The sequence below is a fragment of the Microtus oregoni genome, unplaced genomic scaffold, assembly GCF_018167655.1.
Source record: "Microtus oregoni isolate MIOR12 unplaced genomic scaffold, Mior012 000055F_ref0000237, whole genome shotgun sequence".
NCBI classification, from domain to species: Eukaryota; Metazoa; Chordata; class Mammalia; order Rodentia; family Cricetidae; genus Microtus; species Microtus oregoni.
In genome coordinates, this window is record NW_024543831.1 from 2,465,723 (window position 1) to 2,488,925 (window position 23,203).

Consider the following 23,203-nt stretch of genomic DNA (forward strand, 5'->3'; position numbering starts at 1 on the left):
GGTCTCAGCAACCTCATCCCTCTCTCTGAGTTCTCTGAAGTCACAATGCAGCGCGAGTCTATAAAGTCCTCAGTGTGGAGTTTATACAGAAAAGCCAGCTCACTGGAACACCTTCCTTCCTGAGTGCCTCTCCCCTGCCCCCCCCCACACACACACACCTGAGAAACGGAAGCTTCAACAGGCAGGAACCCTAATCCACACTGGGCACAGGAGGAGCATCACAGGTCAATACTGCCTCAAGAAGCCTGTCTGTCTTCTGGGAAGATGGATGCCTGGCCTGCGGCAGCTGCTATTAAAATAGACAGGTAGCTGCAGTTTTGGCCTTGAGGGACAGACGGCAGGAGAAGGCCAGGGGCTGGGGGCGTCCACCTTTCCATCTATACTCTTCGGCTTTTCTGAAGCTTTGCACCTGCATATATTACCCGTTCAAAAAAAATAATTTTGCATGTTTTGTTTTTTAAAAAGGCAAAGGGATTGTTTGAAAAGGAAAGGGAAAGAAAGGGAACTCCATGGGAGTCCAGCGAGAGTGACAGCGGGTAGGGGGAGGTGTGTATGAGACGCCTCTGAGGCTGGTTTGAGAACAATGAACCAGAGTGGGTTGTGCAGAGCAGACTGGCTGGATGTCTGGGTGACCCAGCTTGCCTCGGCGTGGAGTGCAGACAAGACAGGCTACAGTCAGGACTGGGCTGGAGATGACTTTGAGAGTCAATAGAAAAGCCAGAGCTAACAGCTCATGCCAGTGTATCCCTGCACTCAAGAGGCTAGGAGGGGAGGATGGCCAAGCATTTAGGGGTAAGCCTGGACTGCTAAGCAGGAAGAAAAAATGGATGTGTTAGGGAAATACAACTCAATTGGTAAAGTGCCTGTTTATCGCATAGGATGCCCTGGGTCTGATTTCAAGCACAAAATAAAGTGGGCATGGTAGCACACGCTGACTCACAAGCTAAAGGCAAGATGACCAGAAATTCAAGATCATAGGATAGTAAGATGGCCTAGCAGTAAAGGTGCCACCAAGTGTGACAACCTGAGTTAGATTCCTAGGACCCACACAGCAGAAGGAGAGACTCAACTCTGTAAGTTGTTCTCTGACTTCAGCACATGACCCATGGCATATACACACCTATGTGCTCAAAAGTGTGTGTGCGCATCTGCGCACGTGCATCTACACACACACTCACACACTATAATAAATTTTTTTGAAGTTCAAGGTCATCCGTAGTGATGTGAGTTTAAGGCCAACCTTGGCTAGAGACCATGCCTAAAAAGAGAAACAAATGGAGGTGTTCTATACAGGAGAATAGCTGGTGGACCCTTGACAGCAGAGACGGGACCCGAAGGGCAGAATCCCAGAAACACCTGCCCGTGAGGAGTTGGGCTGAGAGAGTAGACAGGAACACCCATAAATGACCCAGACATGTCAGCCACAGGGCCTTGGGTCTTCTACCACCTAGGGTCACAGCTCTCACAGGTGCCGGCTTCCCCTGGTTAGTCCCACATGGTGCAGGGCTCTGGCATGAACTCTGAGCCTGCCCACATTCTGAGGAGAAGGCAGAGCAAGAAACTAAAGAGCTGACTTAGCCACCAAAGGTTAGGCTTATAACCAAAACTTCAAGACAGGGCAGGGTGCCCCAGCTATTTACCTGTTTTGGGGGATCTCCAGTCTGGTTTGAGGTCCACCGATAACTGCTAGATGTTGACACCACTATCACGTCTTGAGAGCAGGGTGAAGACAGCTGTCATACATGTCCTTTTGTTCTTGCTGACCCTCAGACTTGACCCTGCCATGTCCTCAACCATCAACACAGCCTGGCTCACAAGCATGATTCTCAGGGCTCAGCCTGGTCTAGGCACACACATGGAGGGCACATGCACTCCTCTGCAAATGCTACCGCCCTAGAACCTGCTCTCTGTAAGCGTGGGGACAGGGCTTCTGTCACTCCTATGTCCTCCGCTCACGATGGCCTCAGTTGTTGACCCTTTCTTCTTCCAGACCCTGCAGAGTCCATACCCACCATCCTGGATGGATTCCACTCCCAGGAAGTATGGACCGGCCACGCAGTGGAACTACCCTGTGCTGCCTCTGGCTACCCCATCCCTGCCATCCGCTGGCTCAAAGATGGCCGGCCCCTCCCTGCTGACAGCCGCTGGGCTAAGCGTATCACAGGGCTGACCATCAGTGACCTGCGTACTGAGGACAGTGGCACCTACATCTGTGAGGTCACCAACACCTTTGGGTCGGCAGAGGCCAATGGCATCCTCACAGTCATCGGTGAGTCTTTGTGCAATGGGGTACCATGACCATGCAGGCCCTGCTCCTGCCTCCTCCTGCCACAAGAGGAGCTCCTAGGTTATGGCTTGGAGGGGCCACTGGTGTGAAACCAGCCCTCCCTTTCAGTCCCGACATCAGCAGCAGTACCCGTGACCTCCAGTCACGTGGTCTCTCCAGGAATCCAGCAGGCTTTGGGGGTCTTGTGGGGAGTTTATGAAAAGGAGATCTCCTGGGCTTGTTAGGGGAAGGCTATGTCTGGCTAAGGAAGTCAATACTGATGGTAGTCTACAAGGTGGGACTGTGTCTCCATCTAGGGTGACAGTCCAAGATTTTAAGAATAATGGGCAAAGGTCCTGATCCATCAGACCAGACACCGAGCAGAGGCAGCCACGTAGGCTGTATCTGGAGCTGCCATGGATATGGAGTTTGGTTCGTCCATGTTCTTCTTGGCATCGAGCCCTGGGGTTCAGGAAGCTATGGAAAGCAGCAAGGCCTTGTAGACTTCTTTTATGGGCCCCAGAAGGCAGGCAGAGGCAGTGAAGGCAGGGGAGCTGACGCCACAGAAGGCAGGGGAGATGATGTCATGGAAGTACCCTAGGTCTTCTCTCAGCGCCGTCCATTCTGACTCTTCACCCGGTCCATATCCATAAGATGCTGAGGCTCCTTTGAGCTCTAATATCCTGAGTTTTCTGGCAGCCAGAAGGCCAAGGAGCTGGGATCTGGGACCCCTGAGGACCCCTCTAGGTGTCAGGCAGCATTAGCCTGAGCCCTTGAACATTGTACTCAACAGCATGACAATTCCCTGAGGCCATTTCAGCTTGACAAGGCAGGAGCTACCTAGGGTGACTCTACTCCATCCTCGGCAGAGTCCACGATGCCATAAAGATTGGCCAAGGTATCCCTTCGCTTCTCGCCACCTTCTCATGAGCCCCTCAGGTGCACCACAGACACTGTAGAGCTTCTGCTGGCCTTCCAGCCTCGCCTCTGACTCCCTAGCCAGGTCAGGGCTGGACACCCTCCCACAGCCAAGAAAGCCTTAACAGTTCATGTGCATTTACCTGTAATCTAGAGTTGGGGGGGTGTCCCCTGCATGAGTCACAGTGACACTAGCACAAAAAGACCTCCCAAGAACTGCTCCAGGGCAGCGAGGAGGCAAGTGATTAGAAAAAAAAAAAAAAAAAAAAACCTAGGGAATCATTGCTCAAGAGCAAGCCCTGGACGGGTAGAAGGATCATAACAGTAGTACCTCCCCGCTTGTTCTCAGCACTGTGCAAAGTGTCTCATCTAATCCAGGTGCATACTTGTAAGGAGGATTAGGAGCTCAAGGCTAGGCAAGCTTACAGGCTATGTCACATCCTGTCTCAAAAGACAAAATGACGCATGTGTGCACGTGCACAAAGAGAGAGGAGAGAGAAAAAAATAAGTCAGGTGGTCACACCTATTACAAGCCCTTAATATCAGCATGATGACTGCAGGCGAAGTTGTGGCGGTCACACCTGCCCCAGTACACATCAGAAAGCAGGTACACTCACAATCACAGGCACGAGCATCCAAAGTCTACCCACCCATTTCCCCTAATTCCCATATAGTTGTGGGGCCCACACACCTGTACCAATACACACTTACCCACACTATTCCACACTCCTCAGGTCAACTATAGACCACCACTTCCACACTGTCTACATGTCCACACCCACAGTGCACACACACACACAGAGGTTTGCTGGAGGCTCAGGTTCAAGAGGAAGTGGTACAACCATCTCTCATCCCTGTAGGCCTAATAGTCCCTCCTAAAAGGTCCCCAGCTTCCTACACTCTTGCAGCCTGAACTGCACAGGAGCGCTCAGGAGTGAAAATCAGTGAGGGAAGCCAACTTGGGGCTGCCACCAGTCCACCATCCATCCAGTCAATGATACTCATAGTTCGAGTCCTGGTGGGGACATAATGCCCAGGATGCCTTCGCTTCCAGGTGGCCCACCATCCAAGGGATGAGAAAAAGGGTAATGCTAGACAGATTGCTGGGTATGGCATTGATGATTCCCTGGTTGGGAGTATGAGAGGGACTTAAAGTGGGAGGAGAAGTGAAATCCAGGAAGATTCACTAGAAGAAGTGACCAGAGGTCAGCAGGAATTAGGCAGAGCATTCTAGGCCTAGAGCTTAGATTCTGCAACCAAACCATCCCAGGGAATGCCACATACATGTCATTGATGTCCTAGATGTGTAACCTTAGTGACAGCAGATGGGGGCAGGTACCTTGGGCCTCTGAGGGCTTTGGATTCCATGCTGAGTTTGGGGGATCCATGAACGTGCTGAGCAGGAAAAGACTGCAACAAAGAGGATGATGGGTAACGGGAAAGGAGGTGATGGAGCTCCAGAGGCATGCAAAGGATATCCAGCTAGCAGAAAACAGGGCTGGTGACCTGCATGGGAGCAAGAGGCAGCTGGCAGGAAGCTAGCAGCAAGCAAGGCTGGTGGCCTGCTTGGGGACAAAAGGCAGCGGGTAGGAAGGAGAGTGCCTTCTGATTTCTGGACGCCCACTATGTAAGTGGAGGTCCCAGGTTTCTGGGTAAGCTAAGGGGGCCGTGAAGCTCTGCCTAAGTGGAGGGACCCACCTTAGGGAAGTAGAGGTCATCAGAACAAGACTTTCAGCAGAAAATCCTGGCTTGTATCTACACATGCCTCATAGGTAAACTGAGACCCAGAGCAGATTTCCTAGTCCCAAATCTCACACGGGTATGTTTCCAGAGCTGGGCTCTGACCTATGTCTATCCAGGCACATGCCATCACAGTAAACTCTCTGTATCCCTTTCCTCTCCTCCCACCTCCCTTGACGTCTTCACATCTTCCCAACCTGGCCACTCAGACCCCCTTCATGTGACCCTGACACCAAAGAAGCTGAAGACGGGCATCGGTAGCACGGTCATCTTGTCCTGCGCCCTCACAGGCTCCCCAGAGTTCACCATCCGCTGGTACCGCAACACTGAACTGGTGCTGCCGGGGGAGGCCATCTCCATCCGCGGGCTCAGCAACGAAACTCTGCTTATCTCCTCGGCTCAGAAGAGCCACTCGGGAGCCTACCAGTGCTTTGCCACTCGCAAGGCCCAGACAGCTCAGGACTTTGCCATCATTGTGCTAGAAGGTGAGTGGACGTGTGTGGCAGGGCAGAGCAGGGCTGTAGTTCCTGAGAGGTGTTGCTTGTGCTGGGAGGCTTCTGTCCAGTGCTCAGTGCACACATGGCAGACGCCACGCCCTCATATTAGTTTTGCAAGGGCTCTGTGTGGAGGTCCTTTTTAGTGTACCCTATTTTGAAGTTCAGGAAGTTGAGGCTTTGGCCACATGTCCGATGAACAAGGGTTTTTAAAACACTATTAATATACTATCTTTGCCCTCAACAGTTACTAGTGCTTTCTTAGTAGAGGGATTTCTTCAGAGTCTTGGAGGTTCTGGTTTTTCCAGAGGCTATGGTGTCAGGAGCCTCTGAACTTTGGAATCCTTTCCAACCTGAGGCCTCTTCTCAACAGGCTGTTTCTAAGCAGGGGTCTCCGTTTCCATCCTGTTCTCTCTCCTCTTCCAGCTGCCACCACCCAGGGTCCCTCACACGGCACCTCTGTGTATGCTTGTCCACACTGTGCACAGTGCAAGGTGCTTGGCCAAAAACTAGCCCCAGATCAAGCTTACACTCCACTCGCCCAGCCGTGATCCCCAGCACAGGCTGAGGCCACAGAGGAGATGCCTCTTGTTTGTTAGTGCAAAGGGACCTTCAGGGCTGGTAGGAACCCCACCTTCCAACAAGTTAGGTTTAGTGTGTCCCCAGCTTATCCCTTCTACTACAAAAAGCCATACACAGCAACAGGCACACACCACTTCTGTCTTAACGAATATGCCAACCTCAGGCCTTCAAGAATGGGTCTTCTCTGGTCTCACTGCAGGGCCTTTGGGGCCTCGTAGCTGGGCAGCCACTGAACATGGAACCTAAGACCTTGTGCCTCTCCCTACCCACAGGGCTGTGCACAACAAGCCCCAATGCTTGCTCAACCAGCCCCTCACCACTCTTCCCAGCAAATATGCCCTCCCAGTGCAGGCTCCCTTGAAATGGATATCCATCATCTCAGGGGCCTCCCACTTAGGAGTACCCCACAAGCTAGCTCATTTTTTTCACTTGGAGGGGCCAGTCTTTTGCCTTCGGTAGAATTCTGGCACCTTAGAAGGTGGCCCAGGAGAACAAAGACTTGGAAAATAAAGCTGGGAGTGGAAAACAGAAAGGTAGGGGCCAGTACAGAGAGGGAAGAAAGGAGAAGGAAGGGCCAGTGGCCACATGACACTGCCACATCCTCCCAAGCCCAGGAAAGCATCAGGGTCTCCCCAGTTCTAGCTAAGTGTCTCTTCCATCCAAAGGTAGGGACAGGGCTGGCAGGCTGGCCAGGTCTCTGGTAAACATTGGCATTTTGATGTGACATTGAAGAATATCAATAACACTATGACATCTGCCCTGCTATTTATTTATTTGTTTATTTATTTTAAACATCTACTTTTATTATCTTATCTTTTTAATTTGGTTGTTTGTTTATTTATTTTTTTTTTTACAAGACAAGGTCTCACTATGTAGACCAGGCTGGTCTTGAACTGGTGGCAATCCTCCAGGCCAGCCTTCCGAGGGCTGAAACTGCCTGCAAGCACAACTCCTCCAGACATATTTTTTTCCTTTTAAATGGACATATGTAAGCATACATATTCATGGGATACCGTGTGCTCAATGTCTTTTTAATCCCGGACACAATCCTGTGGGGAAGGATGATCAGGGTGGGAACTCCACCCCCACATTCTACAGTAAGAAGGGGGTACGTGAAATTAATTGCCTCATCCTAGATTATGTGGCTAGCCAAGGCTTAAGGCTGGTGCCAGACTCCCATCTCTGGGAAACTTGCATTTTAAACCTCAACCATAAAGTCTTTTGTTAATAGGGCTACTACTCCCCGTCCTTGGCATGGTCAAGTGCGAAGACTGCTCACAGACTCCACCTACACATGCCTTCATGCACAGTGCCTTCTGAGCCTTGCAGTCTTTATTAATAAGTAGAGGAGCATCTTTAATGTAGTAATTAATCCACTCTTCACCATGTCCAGAAGAAGTGGGAGTAATTGTCCACACCGCTACTCCCATCACCCACCAACGAAGCAACCTGCTCAAAGACACCATTCTTGCCTTTCACCCCATGGTAGTAACTGCACCTCGCAGGTTCTTGTATGGCACAAACCCACATGTGACAGCCCTTTGTCTTTACCCTGGCTGCCACTTTGCCTCCTCCCAGCCACTGGGTGGGTGGCCTGGGGGGTTAGTCTCTCTGTGACTCGTGACCCTGAAGGGGGCTCCTCGCTCCCTGCAGACGGCACGCCCCGCATCGTCTCATCCTTCAGCGAGAAGGTGGTCAACCCCGGGGAGCAGTTCTCACTGATGTGTGCTGCCAAGGGCGCCCCGCCCCCCACGGTCACCTGGGCCCTGGACGACGAGCCCATCGTGCGGGATGGAAGCCACCGCACCAACCAGTACACCATGTCCGACGGCACTACCATCAGCCACATGAACGTCACGGGCCCCCAGATCCGGGATGGGGGCGTGTACCGGTGCACAGCGCGGAACTCGGTGGGCAGTGCTGAATATCAGGCGCGAATAAACGTAAGAGGTGCCTGTCCACATTTAAATATCAGAATAGGCTTTTGAGTTCCTTTGCCATCTTTGTAATCACCATCATTCTTGTGTGCTTCTTAATAATTGTCATTTTGATTTTAGTGGAGGTTTCTCTCTCCTCTCCTCTTCTCTCTCTCTCTCTCTCTCTCTCTCTCTCTCTCTCTCTCTCTCCTGACCACCACAGTCCCATCAACCATTCTTGTGTGTGAGTGTGTGTCTGGTAGAGTCCATCCCATTCTCCTCCCCCTTCACTTCCACAATCCAGCCTGACCATCCTATCCACCCCATCAAATCACTCTGGGCCCCCAGTGCTCTGTGCACCTGCTAGCATCTGCCAGCCCCCAGCAGGGTCTTGAAAGGGCAAAAACAGATAGAAGTAGGGCATACTCAACTTTAATACTAGTGAACTCCCGGCATGCTCCACAGAGCCAGGCCTGCTCTAGGGGCTTTAGACAGCCAGGGGCCTGGAGATCATGTTCTCAAGTGTGAGGCCTAAGTCTTCAGAAGGAGAAGATTGAAACTGAGGTCAGAGTTGGGTGACTCCCAGAGATAGGCGATGTGGAGGAGTAGAAAAGTCCCCAGGTTGCTAGCCACCCCTTCCCTCAGTTCTCTAGTTCACATGGTGAGAGCCGTCTCCTCTAACGCCCTTAGACCTCTCAGTCAGACTGGTCCTCTCTGGACCCTATCAGTGACATCTAACCCAAGGGCAAGAGGACAGGGAAACTGTCATAATGGACGCCGGTCCAGGGGTGCTGCCAGTTCACCTGAGGCAGGGAAGGGCATGCAAATGGAGATCATTCTAAACTCACTTATTCTAGCTCTCCCATCCCACATAACAAGTCTGAGGCCATTATTCAGCCAAGCCCCTGTATCCCTGTCTGCACTGGATCAGGAACAGATCCAGAGCCCTGGGAGACTTTCTAGTTCTGTCCCGGAGTTCCCCAACGCTCTTTAGTACTGTCCCTTCATGATGACTCCACGCTTCCTTCTCCCCCTCCCACAAGGCAGTCAGTCTAGATGAGGATGCTCCCACCCCCAGCCAATGTGGTCAGAACCCAGATTTGTAGACCTTTCTCAGGTACCCCCAACACAATTCCCCTGATTGGAGGAAACAACATGTGGGTTCATATAGCCAAGACCTTCTTGCTGCCTTTTGGATAGTTTATTACTAAATGGGAGGTTCTTGGGGTACAAATGCAGTGTGAGCAGGCAGAGAAAAGGCATGATGTCTCTGCTTCACTATTGACACCCCAATCCTAGTTTCTCCCTAAATAAGGATTCACCTGGCCCAGTCCTGGTGGTTCCCTGTAGCGGCTGTGGATTGGCTTCATCCAGTCCCATAAGGGACTGGATTCTTGTAATAAACATGTGTGGCTCGTGCCTGTTTGCCACTATTTAACAATGACAACAGTGAGCTCTGGGGTCACATGGGTGACCCCAATCCTGGCAGTCTCTGAACTTAATTGAGAGAGAGTTCCTCCCTCTGCCCTCACCTGGTATCTAGCCCCAGGGGTAAGGCTCAGGGACCAAGCAAGAGAGAAGAGCCCCACCACAAAATAGCACTGGCTCATGGCGCCACCTGCCCCTCCTCTCCACTTTCCCCCAAACTCCCCAGGACCCCCCAGCATCAGGGCCATGAGGAACATCACCGCCGTCGCTGGGCGGGACACACTCATCAACTGCAGGGTCATCGGCTACCCCTACTACTCCATCAAATGGTACAAGGACGCCCTACTGCTGCCGGATAACCACCGCCAGGTGGTGTTTGAGAACGGGACTCTCAAGCTGAGCGACGTGCAGAAAGGCATGGATGAGGGCGAGTACCTGTGCAGTGTTCTCATCCAGCCGCAGCTTTCCATCAGCCAGAGCGTCCACGTTGCCGTCAAAGGTAAGGCACTCCCCGCCTGGAGTCGTTCCCTGCCTGCCTGCCTCCCGGGGTTGTTGGTGCAGGTGTCCAGCAGAAGGCAATTGCCAGTGAGTAGAAGCCCAAGGAAGACCAAACGGGCTTGACTTTTGGGAGAAAGGTGATGGATGCAAGGCTAAAAGCTGCAGGAAGAAAAAAAACAAACAAACAGCACTGACCCAGGGGTTTGAAAGCTCAGTTGTAGACAAGGGAAGGCTGTATGTTTTCTAGGCAAGGGTTCAGCTAAGGGATGATGGCTTACCCTGGGTAGCCGATGTCAGGAAAGAGCCACAAGGTACTCAGCAGGGCCACCCTGGAGAGCAGCAGCAGGAGGCCAGGGTAGAAGAAACACACCAACCACCCTGGCTCTATCCTGGGCCCAGTATGAACACTTCCAGCCTCCGTGGTGACATGGGAAAGACTATCTGCTAGTTCCCTGAGACCTGGAGTTCAGTCACCAACCTACTCAAAGCTCTCTTGTTCACCTGACGGGTGAGTGGAGCAGGGATCTGGGTGTGTGCTTTGTGTCTATGGTAGTCCCTCAGAGGCCATCCCCTAAATCTTCAGGTACACTGATTTTAAAGGAACGATTCAGAGGCTTCTGCTCCCTTGGCTCTGGGATGGTGTAAGTTATGGGAACCCCAAATACATCCTTTGGGATCCACAGGCATGGCAGTTATCTAGAGAGTACCTGGGATGAGGGTCCTGTGAGTTCTAGGAACAGGAGAAGTGGATTCTGCTAGACCTGACCAGGACATACCAGAAGAGGATGCAGGCCCGAGGAGGACAGTCTGGGAACCTAGAATTGGCTCCAGCTTCCACCTCAAGAACAGAGGCAACCTGTGGTGTTTGGAGGGCCACAGAGGAAGCCAATGCCCTTGAGACCAGGGAGGGGCCCCTGTAACTTCAGGGCATCCCTTCTGCAGATATCATTCCCTCAGGAGAAACAGGGGAAGCTGGGAAGACCGCTTCCCCATACCATGTAGAGAAGAGAGGGAGGGACAATTAACCAGGAAGGGAAAGCAAGGCAGAGCCCAGGGTCCGGGGGAGGAAGAAAGAAGACAGCCCAGGACCAAGAAGGCCCAACACATGGAGAGCCCTTGAAGGTCTCGGACCTGGAGTCTTTTCAGCTCTGACACTGAAAGCAGCATTGCACATGCCCAGGGCAAAGGCTGTCTGGGGGGAAAGTGTTTGGGGGAACACATGCTGTATTTGATGGTGGCCCCTCCCTGTGTGATGACAATGACCTCACAGTGAAAGGTGGAAGAAGCCCTCCTCCCTCTGCCTCTTATCTTCTAGTCATCTGACTCGCCCTGAGCAGTTCTCGGGGCCGGGTCACATGCATCCTGTGTACCCTCCCTGCCACCTGTCACAGCGCCAGACAGCCCGTGTTTGTTGAACCAAATCTGAGACAATAGTCTGGATTGGAGTAACTTGCAGGAAGCCACACTGTGAGCTCCAAGAACAGGGGCTTTGTGGCTCTTTCAGGCCTGAAAAAGGGAGCTGGGGTGCACATTAGCAGCGCCATCCCCCTGCTTCAGGCTGCCGCAGTGCCAGGGTGTTCCCTACCTAATGCCCTCTCTGCGCAGCCCCTGGCCCACGCGCTAGCACCGCAACCCCATTCCATACCTGGGAAAATGGACTTGGCACTGATGTGGCACAGCTCCACCTGCCCTGCTTCCACCCCACTGGGCATCACAGAAGCCCGTATCCATTTCCGTTACAAGCAATGGGCCGAGAACGTACAGTGTAAACATCACATATTAAAACATCTAACCTCTGCTCTGCTCCCTGTGCCCAATGCTCCAGAAAGCATTTGGCCGGGTTTGTCAGCTAAAAGAAAAAACAACAACAACAACAATAATAACAAGGCTCCAGCAAGCCTCAGAGTACTGAGAACACCCTGAAAGCTGCTCCCTGCTCATCAATTATTCAGCCCCATTCAGGGAGCGATCAGTCCTAATGAATTGAATCTGATGCATTCAGGCTCAGCAACTCGCTAGGCCTATAGTGATAGTACAGCGTGACAATGTCTCCCAGCCCAAGGAGAGGGGCGGAGAGGACATGAGCACATGACTCTGCGTGTGCATATGTGTATTGTGTGTGCGTGTGTGTCTGACTCTGTCTGTTTTGTATGCGCCTGTGTATCTATAAGTCTGTGTCTGTTTATCTACGTATATGTCCATGTCTGTACATCTGTGTATCTGTCTGTCTATGAATGTGTGGATCTATGTTTGTGTCTGTATTTCTGAGTACCTATGGCTGTGTGTCTATATTTGTGTATCTGACTGTGTCTATCTGTGTGTCTGTCTGTGTATAGTACAGGCTTGTGTGCAAACCTTCCTGCTCCCCCTCATCAGGGTCTGAAAAAGACGCCAATATGCAACCATAGGAGGGGTAGGGGCCCCTGTTTCCTCTCCAGACCAGCCACTCCTATAAGGGCCTGGAAGCCAGTTCCCCCACCACTCTGAAAGCTTGGTTCCTCCACCCCCACCCTCTCGCTCAGCTCCCCCACCTCATTAGAATGCACTTTTGCAGAAGAGCCCATCAAAGCTGATTACGATCACGCTGCTTGATTAGCGGCTGTGCTCTTCCAAGAGCTCCCCAAGGAGGGGGGGAGGAGGAGGTGCCCCTGGGTATGGCAAGGGGCCCCGACTCCAGGGAGGAAGGAGTAGAGGCAGGGGTAACACTCCAAACCCCATGGCTACTGGACATTGGAAAGTGTATGATGTCGGGGGATCAGATTGGGACAGAGAACAGAAAAATATGTCAAGGCCCCTCCCCAACCCCCGCTTCTCTCTGGGGCCACGACTGGTGGACCAGGTGCGGCCAAATCCATGCTGCTTTGTGAGCTGGAAAAGTAACTGCTGACTCCAGTCCTTCCGGGGACTGCTTGTCTGCTAATGAAATTTTCAATCAGTGAACCAAGATCAGAACATACCCGACATGCAAACACGCATGTGTGCAGAGATGTGTGGGGTATGCACACACATGTACAAACTACATGCACAATCAAGGGTCAAAAGTAGCACACCAGCCCACTCATTCTGGGGCAGATTCATGTACACGCGTGTGAGCAGTTTTGTGTGCACAATGCTTCCTCCTGCAAGACAACATCCCTGACCCGTGAAAGGCAGCTATGGGTGGTTCTGTGAAACATTGCTCAAGAGCTCCTGCCAGGCACAGTGAGGCAGGAGGAGCAGAAGAGGGAGGGGGACGAGGGTGATCTGAGAACTTCCTGGACTTGGCACGCACAGCACCAAAAGGCAAGGGGAACCAGTCTCCGAGAGGCAGCCCTTGTCTCTGAACTTCTGGAAAATCCCTGGCAGGATGCTAAACAGAGTGCACACAGATCCAACTTAGATGGTGACTTTTGGGGCCTCTGTACCTAAAAAGTAAGATCATGAAAAGGTCTCTTGGTACAAAGACTGAATGTTTTATTAACCAGGAGCAGGGCCTACCACCAGGACCTCTTGGCATGGTTCTGTGGGGAAATGTCTCCATCCTCACCTCTGAATCTCCAGGAGCCCCTGCAGGAAGAGTGAAGGCAGGAGGCATGCTCTGATTGGACTGAGGACACACTGAGTCCCCATAGAGCAAGCTAGCAGAAGAGGGGACTCGCCCCCACACAGACACTCTTCTCCTCAAATGCTCCTACCTCAGACCCACACACATATGTCCCTATCTACTCATTGCATAGCTTCAGCCATAGCTGGAGGAGGCTCCTGTGGGAAGCGCTCTCCCACTCCCATGAGTGGCTGGGGATGGGAGGCTCTGTGATCTGAAGACTTAAGGAACCCACCCACCCGAATGCCTGCTATTGGTGGAGATGCTTTGAAAGAAGCCCTGTCGATAGCCACAGGCAGGGGGCACCACGGGCTCCACAGGAGGAGAACTGCCTAGTTCTACCATGACAACCTCTAGAAAAGGCTCTGCTTGCAGCCAAGTTTCCTTGGGAACATAGACCAAGCAACCTCCTTCCGGGACAGATAGGGCTGGTGGTGGCGCAGGCGATAAGGATGGGGAAGCATCCACCCCATGTTCATTCACCCGGTGGTGGCTGTGCACCTCCTGTGTTCCTGGCACTCTTTCTGTTTCGCCAACACAGGCGTGTTCAAAACACAAAACTACCCACCCTCCAGGAATAATCAGACGGTATGTACGATGTGTAATATTAAGTCTAAATCAGAACAAGGAGATAAGAGTACCAAGGCGGGGTGGTGAACCTTGTGGTCAGGGAAAGCCTTCCCAAGAAGGGATAGTTGTGATAAAAACTGAAGAAACACGTGCTTATTTTAAAAAATAATTAGATTTATTGAAACATCTGTGAAATTAATTGGCCTACCTCCACCATTGTGTGTGTGTGTGTGTGTGATACACTCTTATACGTATGGGCACATGTGCTGTGCACGCGTGTGGAGGCCGGAAGAGGACACCAGGTGTTCTGCTCTGTCACCTTCTTCCTTAGGACAGGACCTCTTGCTGATCCTGAGCTGAGCTTGTGGTCACAGCAACAGTGATCTTCCTGTCTGCCCACAACAACACTGAGGTTGTGGACAAGTACCACCACACGGGACTCCCCACCCCCACTCCCACAGTTACTGAGATCCTCTCTCAAATCTTCATGTTTGTGTGGCAAGTACTCTTAGCCATCTCGCCAGACCTGGAACCCCTCCATTTTATAGAGGAAGAAGCCAAGGCTCAGAGGCAGAGGCCAGGTGGTTGTGACAAGGCACTTGCCCATGGTCACTTGTGGGAGCAACAGAGTCTAGACTTCAATTGTCCCAGCCCCAGACATAGATCTTCCTTGTGTCCGTGCTGTGTGGACAGAGAGGCTCTGCCTTCCCACAGTGCACACTCTGCTAGCAGGTGCAGTAAATAAAAGGCTCAGCCTCAAAGACAGATGATAAGAGACCCCATAAAGCATTTATGGGCTGGGCTGGTGGTCAGCACCGCGTGACACTTGCAAACAAGTGTCTATAAAGGCTTTATGGCAGCCAGATGCTGCATGGCAGCCACAATTTCTGCATCTTTGTCGAGACTGTGGCCTCTGGCCCCTACACTGGTGTGGTATCTTGCTCCAGGAAAGAAGTCGCTGGCTAGGTGACACTCCAGGCCAGCTACTGCAGAAGTGTAGGGACACGGGGCACAAGCTTAGAGCTGCAGTTGACACCGATCAAAGCAGATGGTCAGGGACCCTCCCCACAACTCCTAAAATTTGGTTCCCCGGTACAGGGGAAGATGGCATACAGCATCTAACCCTGAATTTAGAGACAATGTACCTAAATGATGGGTCTTCCCCTCTGGGAATCCAGAGCCTAATAAATCATGTGGTGTTTTTTTTTTTTTTTTTTTTTATCAAATATCCCACAACTACTGAGAATCCCTTTGCCCACAGCACTCTTCTTGGGGTTAACCAGCCTACACAGCAGCCAGGAACCCTAGTTTTTTTCTCCCCCAAGACTATCTCTGAGGGTTGTCTGAAGGAGCTGCAGAGTCCCTGCCCCAAGCAGCCCTGGCCTTTCTGCAGTCTGCAGAGGGATTTGTGGCTTTTCCTTAGCAGAAATGAGCAAAGGTCTGCTCACCCCAGGTGGGGTACTAACTGGTCAAAGAAATTATTACACTCAAGTCTAGCTCAGTGAGGCGGTGGTTTATTGGGATTATTTACAGAAGCATTAGGTAAGGGGTTGCTTAGAGGAGCACCCACACCAGGAAAGCTGCATCCCTGAAGCTCAGCAGGAGGGGTCTACTCTGCCCCACAGCTGTTGGCAGTTTTTAGCACCTTGGGGGGGGGGGCTCGTGAATCTTCTATGTTTCACGAGCTTTCCTGATTTTATGAGTGTCTGTCTGTCCTTCCTCTAGGAGGGACTATATCAGTATAGTGTGAAGAGCTATAGGCAAGTAAGTGATGGAGCTTCTGCCTCGGTGGTATAACGGAACTTATGATGGCTATGTTACGGAGAGCAACTGTTGTGCCCGACCTCTGAGTAGCTGACCGGTCATATGTCACATAGGACATCAAAGAGCTCTGGACCATCCTACCTGTATGACTAACCCCCAGCATGGGTGCCGGCTGCTGCTTTTAAGCTGCCTCTCAAGCGATCTTCCATGCCATTCTACCGACTAGAAAGGAAGGACAGTCCTCAGTGGTCTCTGTCCTATAGCTCAGCCTGGTTCCCTTCCCTCATCATGTGTATTATTTTGTATGCATGTGTGTCAGCCCAAATGCCAGGGCTCCCTGAGGCTGTGGTCACTTCCCGAGGACACCTGCCTCTGCTGAGTCCTTTGTCTGTGTCCAGGGGGCACTGGCCCAGTAATCATGAAGGACAGTGTCTAACCTCTCCCAAAGCTCTCCATCTACAGCTTAGGCAGGTTTCTGCTTCCCTTGTTCACACAGCGGCAATGCCTTCACAGGACAGATATTTCATAAATATTCCATGAACTGGCTAGTTAATGAATTAACCTCCCTTAGAAACTTACACCGCTCTGTAAATCCTTCCTGACTGAGAGAGACGGTCTCCCCTGCTGAGCAAAAGCTCCTCACTCAGCGTCACTCTCTCTGCCTTGTTGCTCTGCCTCTCCTGGATATGGATTCAGACTACCCAGGCCTTGGCCACATGTCCTATCCTCCGGCCCCTGGAGTTCACTGCTGTCATAAAGCCCTGCTCACATTCCAGAGGTTCCTCGGTCCCGAGAGCTGAATTGGTGCTACAACAGAAAAGGTCTGGCCCTAGGAAGGGCCAAGGAGAAGCTCTGGACATAGTCGCAGGACAGCAGCACGGCAAGAGATATTGGGGCTCCTCTTATTCTCTCTGGACCCCTACTCTATGTCTACCCCACTCCTGTCCACCACACAGGAGACCCCATGAGGTCACCCTCATGGAGTAATATGAAGACATATTACTTATTTACATATCTAATGAGCATTTATGGAGTACCTACAATATTTATGCAGTAAATGCTTCTATTATACAAGTCCTAGCTCCAAGCCTCAGGACTATGGCAGCAGTCAGGTCTGCACTGGATTATTGAAGCAATTGTGTCAAAAAAAAAAAAAAAACAAAAAAAAAAAACCAGAAGGAGGCCTAGAGGCCTAGGTGTGACCTACTCTTTCTCTCTCTGTCTCTGTCTCTCTCTGTCTCTCTCTCTCTGTCTCTCTCTCTCTCTCTCTCTCACACACACACACACACACACACACACACACACACACACACACACGGGAGTTCACAGTGTCCTAGGGAGAGCAGTTTCTCTGGGAACTCTTACTAAAGGGCATTGGGCCATTGTTAGAGCCTGAGTTTCAGAGAAAGGTATATAGAGATGTCCATGGCCTGGGACAACCCCCCCTCAGGACCAGGACAATACTCCACCACTGCCAATAACAGGGATGTATTGATCTGACCAATGGCCAGAAACCTAGGATATCTGGCTGAGGTCTAGGACCTGGCCAAAGCCAAAGCAGGTCTGGAATCGGATGGGTGAATGCTGGTTAGTGGATGGGGAGCTCATAGCGGTGGGTGAGGGCATGCCAGGCAGCCCCCTGAGCAAGGCTCAGACATGGGAAATCCCCTAGCTAGAGTGGAGGGCAGGGTGAGGTGGCATTTGAAGGCCAGTTGAGCCCCTGATGGGAGTCATGGAAGCAGTACCCCTCCTAACTGCCACATCCTCCAGACCAGCAGCTCTTGGTCAAAAAACACCACCACCCTACCCCACCCCACCCCCAGATCCAGAGGATCTATGTACACATCTGGCTGCTTCCTTCCAAACCCTGGAAGTCCGTGTGTCTGTAAGGCCTGCCTGTGCACATCGCTGTGGCTGTGTCTCTGGACAGGCCTGAGGTGGAATAGCATCACTGGCTTCCAAAGAGGGGTGGGCTGGAGCCTGGGAGAAGGCTGGAGACCGTGGGCAGCCTTGTAATTTAATTATTCGACTCCAGAAAGGAGACCTCATCTACTCATGCTCATCCTTGTTAAGCTAATTGTCTGTCTCCTTCACTCTCCTCTCGCCCCCCCCCCCCATGCGCTGGGGAAGTTGCTGACGCCTAATTGAGTTATCATAAAGATAATGGCTGATGTTCTCGCCAGCCAGCACGGAGAGAGGAGGATCCATCTCACAGCGACTCAGGCTGCAGACAGGCCCCACCACCACCACCCAGGGCCCGAGATGAGGGCAGCTGGGTGCAGAGAGTTAGTTCTATCCAAGGAGCCCTCCACGTGGCCACCTAAGAGGGAACAGGTTCCGTTTTCTGTTTTAGCACACCTTGGGAGACAAAAGGGCCTGCTGTGTTTACATTTGTGGTTTTTCTCAAGAGGCAGCTATGCCGCTTAAGGAAAGGAGCCTTGACTTGGAAAGCAGATGGATCAGGTTTCAAGTTACCTCCCATAGCCTGTCGCAGTCATGGTGCTTCTGAACCTCAGTCTTTCCACCTATAAAACAGGACCATCAAGCTCCAGGTCCACAGCTGATAGAAGGAGTCAGTGAGATTCCTTTGCATACGTAAAGTTTCTACATGCTAATGGCCATAGAGAGGGGCAAGTTAATGAGACGATCTCGTCTGGAGACACTTGCTTTAGGCAAGTGCTCATGGAGAGGGAAGGGCGAGAATCTGCACAGGCCTTCCTCACCTCTCCCTGTACATCTCATCTCTTTCTACCACAGGCCCCCAAAAGGCCAGGAGATGGATGCCAAGATAAGAATTTATACACAGGCTAAGCAGTGGGTCAGGAAGCTCATGAGGCAAGCGCAAGGCCCAATCTAAGAGTTGGGCAGGTTAAGACAGAGACCAGGAGCCATGGTCTAGGTATATAGGTGGGCAAGATCCAGAGACCTAGGGAGATGGATTCCAAGCCTGCCCCACGGTCAGTGAAAGTCAGACTGCCCCCCTCTCCAGACAGTGACCAGGGTGGGTGGGTGGCATTTGACCGTAATCCCCTTGTCCCTCCAGTGCCCCCTCTGATCCAACCCTTCGAGTTCCCGCCTGCCTCCATCGGCCAGCTGCTCTATATCCCCTGTGTGGTGTCCTCGGGGGACATGCCCATCCGCATCACCTGGAGAAAGGACGGACAGGTGATCATCTCGGGCTCAGGCGTGACCATCGAAAGCAAGGAATTCATGAGCTCCCTGCAGATCTCCAGCGTCTCCCTCAAGCACAATGGCAACTACACTTGCATCGCCAGCAATGCAGCGGCCACCGTGAGCCGGGAGCGTCAGCTCATCGTGCGTGGTGAGCGGGTCAGGCCAGCCCTAAGAAGGGGTAGGGGACCAAGAGCATCTTTCTAGAGTTCCAGTTGGAATTATAGACTCTTGGTAAGGTGGTTCTGGCTGGATTCTTAGAGACATAGATATTCCAGCCTCTTCCTTTCAGACATGGAGTGGAGGGCATCCTTTCTTGGTCAGCCGTGGGCACAGGCAAATTTGGGACCCCCGACTCTGAGCTCCCACTGTGGTACTTGCGAGAGCTCTCCATCTTTTTGTGACTTCACAGGCTGTCTGCTCCCAATGAAGTAATGATCCAAGAAGACCTGATTCTTCTAGAGGAGGCTCCCTGACTTAGGGGACCCATCAGAAACTGACAGCCTCTTTTTCTTCCTGCTCCCCTTCTTTCCACAGTGCCCCCTCGATTTGTGGTGCAGCCCAACAACCAGGATGGCATCTATGGCAAAGCTGGGGTGCTCAACTGCTCAGTAGATGGCTACCCACCACCGAAGGTCATGTGGAAGCATGCCAAAGGTGAGCCAGGCGGAGCCTGTGAGAGGAGCAGGGAGGGACCAGGAGGCTGCTCGGATGGACCCAGGACCTGTTCTCCCATGCTACTTCCAGTCCTGAGAGTAGTGAACTCTGAACTTGGGGAACCCCTGCACCCAATGATCTAGAAGTCATTCTCAGCCACGCCAGGCTGAGGGACAACAAACATGATGCTGAATCCCAATTTCCTAAAAGTTTGCTTTTTGTGATGCTGAGGATCAAACCAAGGGTCTCATGCGTGACAGGAAAATCCTCCATTACTGAGCAACATCCACAGCCCCCAAAGCTCCTCTCATCCCTACCACTTGACCCCCTGCCTCCCTAAAGCTAGTTTGTATTGCTTTCTCCACCCTGGTCCGCCCATCCTAGGGTCTTATCTAGTGTGAGACCTTGGTCCTCTCCCAGCCCAGCCTCATCACAAGTATACATTTGGTATCCAACTAGACACCACATATGGACCATCCATGACTGATGTTGGGTTTGGAGGGGTACCCAAGACCCCCTGTGGAAGACATGTTGCCTTTTCCCTGGGCCTGACTACATGTGACCAGGCAACCGTCATATGAGAACTCAATCTTCTCCTGGCCCATTGCCAAGTTGACGAAGGAATTAACTCCAGCGAGTTCAGTAACAAAGTAGGCTCTGGCTGAGGTACTGCCCCGGTTATTTCTGTGCCTCAGGGCCAGATCCAGGCCAGGAGGTACTTCACATTGTGCAGTAGGAGCTGCATGGTGCCATTTCTATGAGACGATGTAGCTCTGCTGTGAAATGCCCTCAGGTGCTCGGTGACACCCACTCCCAACACCTCTCTAACTGCTGCCTCCCCTCCTTTCAGGGAGTGGGAACCCCCAGCAATACCACCCAGTGCCCCTCACTGGCCGCATCCAGATCCTGCCCAACAGCTCCCTGCTGATACGCCATGTCCTAGAAGAGGACATTGGCTACTACCTCTGCCAGGCCAGCAACGGTGTGGGCACCGACATCAGCAAGGCCATGTTCCTCACCGTCAAGAGTGAGTATTGCCTCCCACTCCAGGCCTGCCTAGGCTCACCAAGACGAGTCTTGGCTCTCCCCGATGCTTATCCATTCTCCCCCTGGGATGCTGCTTTTCTGTTCAGAAAGAGCAAGGTTGCTCAGAGGTGAGCTTGGGAGACTCCCGGAGGTTTATCCAAAACAGAGGCACACTCTGACTTGTCTCAAGACAAGGATGTGGGTTCTGATAGCTGTCTGGTAATTTTTCGCATCGTTATCAGCTGGTAATTCAATCTCAATACCTAAATCAAACAACCTCTTTCTGTTCCTTGGTGCATACTCAGCTACGTACAGCCTGTTTACAGACTCAGAAGGAAGATACAGGTCCACCGTGTAGGTTGGAAAACTGGATTCCCAGTCCCGGTCTAGTAATGATCTGTGTGACCTAGGGAAGGTCATTTTGTCTCTTGTGCTCTAGTCTTCCATCTTGACTAATACAGCAACTGAGTGTGAGTGGAGGCGTCTAGGGACAGCACAACTCTGAAACTCTGACTCCTCGGGGAATGGCCTCCCAATTCCCTAGCCAGAGCCACCTGGATGGCCCTGAAGCCACTGTTCTCTCCCGTCCCTGGGTTCCATTAGGTACCACAGTAGCCATTCATGCCCCGTGAGCCTTACTCCTATGTGGGCTTAGGACCCTTTGTCATGGGTCCCCGAGAACCACATCAGGGCAAGTGTTCCTGAGGTCCTGGGTCAGGAAATGGACTTTGGAAGGTGGAGAGGACAACCTAAGTTTTGGTGTTCACCAGCCAAATATGATTCTGGGAACTGTGATGTCACTACTGTGGGACACATACATCCTCCTTAAACCACATTTTCCCTATCTATAAAGATGATATGATGGCCCACGGCACAGTCTGTGTCCAGTCCTTCGTGTATGTCAGGCAGCCAGTGTGGTCCTGACCGGGCACAGATGTGGCCAGCAGTGACCTTCTTTCCAGCATCCCTCTAGGGTAGCTACAGAGAGCTGCAGAGCCCATGTGCAGTCCACCCGGCACCTTTTGAGAGTTCCCTCCATGAGCAACCCTGGGCTTTTATCCAGATGGGGAAGCCCTGCCAGGAGATCGATGCTGAGGGAGCCTCTGCCCGCCCGTCATTGGAATCCCCGTGCTAAGAGCAGCCTCCCTCCCACCATCAAAAAGCACTTTGTCCTTAATAAAGCCAGGCAATCAATCTACATCCCTCAGCCAGGGAGAACCACAAGGGGAAGAGCGGCTCCCCTGGACCTGTCCTTGCTAGTCCATCGCTGATGCTCTCCTCGCTCTCCGCAGCACTGGGGTCCACCGTGCCAGTGAGGCTCCCTCTCTGGCACGTGGATTTCCGTAGATGCGAGGGGACAGAGCAGCGAAGGGCACAGTGGTTCGAAGGTAGAGAGTGTGGGAGGAGACCTGGTTCATGTCAGGCTGGACTTGAGATGAGTCACCTCACTTCTGAGGACACAATAATATTCTGTGTTGACTGAACCAGTCCAAAGAAGTGAGGAAGGTTCTGGGGGTATTAGAACATTCTCTCTCTCTCTCTCTCTCTCTCTCTCTCTCTCTCTCTCTCTCTCTCACACACACACACACACACACACACACACACACACACACGCATGCATGCATGCAGTTTACCAGTGACATGGCTGGAGGAAGCCCAGACACCTCTTAGCCCATTCTAAATGCCCCAGTGTCACCATAATTCTCCCTGACCCACTTGCAGAGGCCGCCGCCCCAAGCCCATTTCAAGGCTCACCTTGGTGTCTCCCACTTTTAGTAAATATTTGACTTGATTCAGCTCCATGGTATCAGATCGAAGCCTTCAGAGGGCTAGCTGACCTCTGTGCACACCGTCCCCAAGCAGAAGAAAGAAAGAAGTGTATCAAAAGGTAAAGCAGATCCTGAAGAATCGTCCAGAGCAAACTGCACCTTTTGGCAGAGCCTTGCTGAGGGGACACTCACGTTACTGACCTGACAGTACTGACAGGTGCTAGGGGCTTCATGACTAAGAGAGTAGACTTCCCTGAGTTCAAATCCCAGCTCTGCTACTTGAGAGCTATAAGACTGTGGACAGTGACCTCTGTGAGCCTATGTCCTCCTCCTCCTCTGTAAGCTAACAGTTACAACACAGAAGGCCTCCAACTTCACAATTTTCAGTTTTTACCATGAGGCGAAAGTAGTATGCAGTCCGTAACGACTATACCCCAAAATTCAAACTTTGCCCCATTCCCAGGCTAATAGTATTAAGGTCTAGTACTCCTTCCCAATGCTAGGCAACAGAGGTTACAGAAACTCCCACTTAGCCACATAATCATGAAGATAAACAAGAGACCCGCTGTCTACTGTGCATCAAGGTAGAAAGCTTGTGGGATAGCTCCTCTGCCGTGGTATACTGCGTTTTATTCTCCTGCCTTTCCTCCCCTCCAGCCTCCACCAGACACACTAGGCAAGTGTACCCAACAGGTTTTAGCTCAGGATACTTCCAACCTATCGTAAGTTCCTCCAAGGGTCACCCTGTTATGAGTTGGGGGACTTGTGTGCTTTTTCTCGCTAGTGAGGTTTCAGTGAGACAGAGAGCTCCTGTTCTGGGC

The 23,203-nt window shown here is 52.0% G+C and overlaps 1 protein-coding gene across 2 annotated transcripts in view; it reads left to right on the top strand.

Moving 5' to 3' along the window:
• Nucleotides 1–23,203, top strand: part of Dscaml1 (DS cell adhesion molecule like 1) — a 326,833-nt gene that overhangs the window by 240,530 nt on the left and 63,100 nt on the right. For both annotated transcript variants that reach the window (XM_041638638.1, XM_041638639.1), the window contains 7 exons: nt 1,991–2,269; nt 5,134–5,409; nt 7,654–7,950; nt 9,571–9,843; nt 18,803–19,081; nt 19,468–19,587; nt 20,438–20,614. In XM_041638638.1, coding sequence (XP_041494572.1) covers nt 1,991–2,269; nt 5,134–5,409; nt 7,654–7,950; nt 9,571–9,843; nt 18,803–19,081; nt 19,468–19,587; nt 20,438–20,614 — 1,701 coding nt within the window. The remainder of the gene's footprint in view (nt 1–1,990; nt 2,270–5,133; nt 5,410–7,653; nt 7,951–9,570; nt 9,844–18,802; nt 19,082–19,467; nt 19,588–20,437; nt 20,615–23,203) is intronic.